Source organism: Loa loa (assembly GCF_000183805.2).
Source record: "Loa loa unplaced genomic scaffold supercont3.6, whole genome shotgun sequence".
Lineage (NCBI taxonomy): Eukaryota > Metazoa > Nematoda > Chromadorea > Rhabditida > Onchocercidae > Loa > Loa loa.
This window is the reverse complement of record NW_018108186.1, coordinates 649,508-652,593: the sequence shown is the minus strand read 5'-3', so window position 1 is coordinate 652,593 and position 3,086 is coordinate 649,508. Positions and strand designations below refer to the sequence as shown.

The 3,086-nt window shown below is 31.7% G+C and overlaps 1 protein-coding gene across 1 annotated transcript in view; it reads right to left on the bottom strand.

Annotated features, from left to right (window-relative positions):
* LOAG_16524 (leucine-rich repeat-containing protein 1) overlaps positions 1-3,086 on the bottom strand; it is a 17,223-nt gene that overhangs the window by 3,169 nt on the left and 10,968 nt on the right. Inside the window, exons 23-24 of the mRNA XM_020449178.1 lie at positions 2,591-2,680; positions 2,154-2,298 (exon numbers count right to left, since the gene is read on the bottom strand). Coding sequence (XP_020307367.1) covers positions 2,154-2,298; positions 2,591-2,680 — 235 coding nt within the window. The remainder of the gene's footprint in view (positions 1-2,153; positions 2,299-2,590; positions 2,681-3,086) is intronic.

Sequence of the window (3,086 nt, the reverse complement as noted above, 5' to 3'; positions counted from 1 at the left end):
AATAATGCAAGAAATGATTGATTTTAATGGAATTGGGTGTTACAGAAACTAATAGCCTTCATCGATTCCTGACATCTGACTTTACTTTTTTTGCTGTCGTATGACATCTTACTGATAATTTAAAAATTCATAATTTCATTTGTTCAATTTCAATTCTCCTCTTTTTATTTGGAAAATAAAAAAAGTGTCGAAATCGAAAATTAAAAACAAAAATGATGCGATGCAATAACAAGTTATCAAAACGAAAAATTTTAAAACGATGAAAAGAGGACCAACAAAATGATGACAATAGCAAACTAAATCAAAATCATGCAAACATTAGTGAAAGTGTACATTGCAGCAAGGCGTTTCTATTTTTTATTCGTCGATATATCAGAAGGAAATTATTTCCAACCGATTGATTTCGTCATCGCTTTCTTCATCTGCAGATGAAGCAACCTATCTTCTTATTGTTGGGTCTAAATATTTTACTAAAATAATAACAGTTCAACGTCACCAAACAAAATCCAAAAAATCCCAGGTCAAAAAACCTCTCTGTTCCTTTTTCTTCCTGCCTCTTTTTCCTACTCCATATTAATCAATTCAGTGATAATACACCTAAAACCGATATAAAAAATCCATAAACTTAAAGAATAATGTATGAAGATCTTGTAATTCTAAATTACTTTAGAGAAACTGTTTCAAGAAACAGATTTGGCAGCATGGATTCAGACAATTAACATCCAGTAGTACTGAAGGAAAAATGTGAAAGGTTTGAAAATTATGTCATAAATTAGAAAATAAGTTGCATGCAACGAAAAAAAATCATGTAAAATGTACTTACTATCTAATAAGAGCAAGTGTGTGTATTTCTCTAAGAAATGAAATACTTTGAAAATTGATAAAATGATTTCTACTATTTCGGTATGGTAAATGCAGGTTCACTGATTCAAAATCTAACGGCTTATCTGTGGTAAGCAAATGAAAGAAGTCAGTAAAAATTTTAACGCTCAAACTTGATGGAAAATTGAAAAATCTGCATAGGGACATGTAATTGCAAAAAGAAGCAGGGACAATCGAACGGATGGGGAGAAAGACAACCTATTTTCAGGTAGCAAGTATGAAAGGAATTTTTTTAATATCTTCAACTCTCGAATATCTAAGTGAATCAAATTGCTTCACTTAACCAAGCTGTCTTACTCCCCTAGTTAGAAGAATAAATTTTTTAAAAATTTCGAAGAGCTCCACAAAATTTTTATGGATCCTCTCAAATTTTATATCATAACTTGCTGAATGGCAAACAAGTTTGAGGGAAATCAATGGAAAGTATCTACATAGTAGATAAGTGGAAGTGACTACAAATAAACGGCTATAACAACAAGAACGCACGATAAATTACAGAAGCAGTACTCCAACGGATACCACAGCAATATAAGTTGACGGCCATGATCGTTTTACATTATACGCAGGCATTCTGTACGACTGAAAATTTTCTAATATTTTCGAGAACTTTCGAAAGAATGGAATTATACTTGACAATATTTAGAAATGAAAGTATTTTCAATCAAACTATTAAATTTTTTTGGTTTATAAACTACAAATAAAATAAAATTTATATCCACTAATATTAGTGAGAAGTGCTTCTCAATTCCAAAATTACACCAACTATCAAATTTTTCAACTTCTTACAATTTGATTTTTTTCATAAAGTCCATAACTTTTTCCAAACTTTGTTAAAACTTGTTTTAGTGAAGTGCTGTCAACGAAATTTTTTCCTTTTTTCCAAAATCACACGCTTCGAATCCTAATTCTAGGAGTAAAAGCAAGCGACGAATCACAATTCAAAGAACATTATACAAATATCACATATTGCCGTGCTTTTCCCCCACTCTGCCAATCAAATACATAACTGACTCCAAAACGGTTATCTATTCAAGAACTAACAATTTGAGAGATGGAACTCTCTACTTTACCCAAAAACAGGCTCGGGAAGTATGCAAAGCTCGCAAAAAAGAAAATTTCAAGCGACAAGCAGTGGAAAAATCATGCTATTAAATGGAACAGTCGAATATTATTGTTCTGTTAGTGCATTTCTTTATCCATGTGTGTTAACAACACGAACAATAAAATGTATCGCAAAAATAAAGAAAAAAATCTTATTTAAAACTGCTAACCAGGAGGAAGGGTGGATTTTGTCGTAGGGTTAGCGTCTGGCCTTTTAATTTCAATCTCGCGCTCGAATTTTTCTAATTTCGATGAAAATGTCAACCGTTCGGGATTCGGAGTAGACGACCAAAACGACGTGGATGGAGATGAGGACTGAAAACGGATTCTTTTTATTCCATCTTAGTTTTACGAACTAAAATTTGAAACATTTCAGAGAGTTCATCTACGGTTAATCCACTTCTTACTTTAAAATTTGACAGAGCAGAATATTTCATTTCTGCCTTAAAAGATCACTCCCTTCTGCAAAAATTATATTTTAGAAAGCTTTTAGTAAGTAACGATTCGAGCGATTAGAAAGATGTAAAGATGCCCACAAAAAATGTTTGGCTATACTGCCAGGAATTTAAATAAGTAGAATATGACATGATTTTCCAGAAAAAAAGACCTGCACTGACGAAACTGTACGTTCTTTTTGTTTTTCAAATTGTTCATCAAAAGAAGTAAGCGGTGAAGATGCACCCACTGCATTACCATTCTACGAATAAATATAATTAAATTGCAGCAAAATTTTGGAAAGTATCTTAGTCGAAGAAATTTTCATCTTGTATTTTTTAAGCATATTAACTGATAGTTTGAATCTATGCCAGCCTAGTTGTACTGACAGTTCAGCTCTTCCTTTAATTATAAAAAATTGGGTTACTATTGATGAGTTTGTTTTCATCCTGCAATACTCCATATAAATTCTCTATTAAAGAAGTATCATTCATGCAAGAAACGCCAGAATTACAGTTACAACCGTTTGTGACAGATTTTGGTAAGTGTTATTCTGATTTGTTAAGATGGGACATCAGCAATAAGCGCCAATATCCACGTTGTTTATGGATCCATATATATATATATATATATATATATATATATAGTAGAAGAAACATAGAATAAGG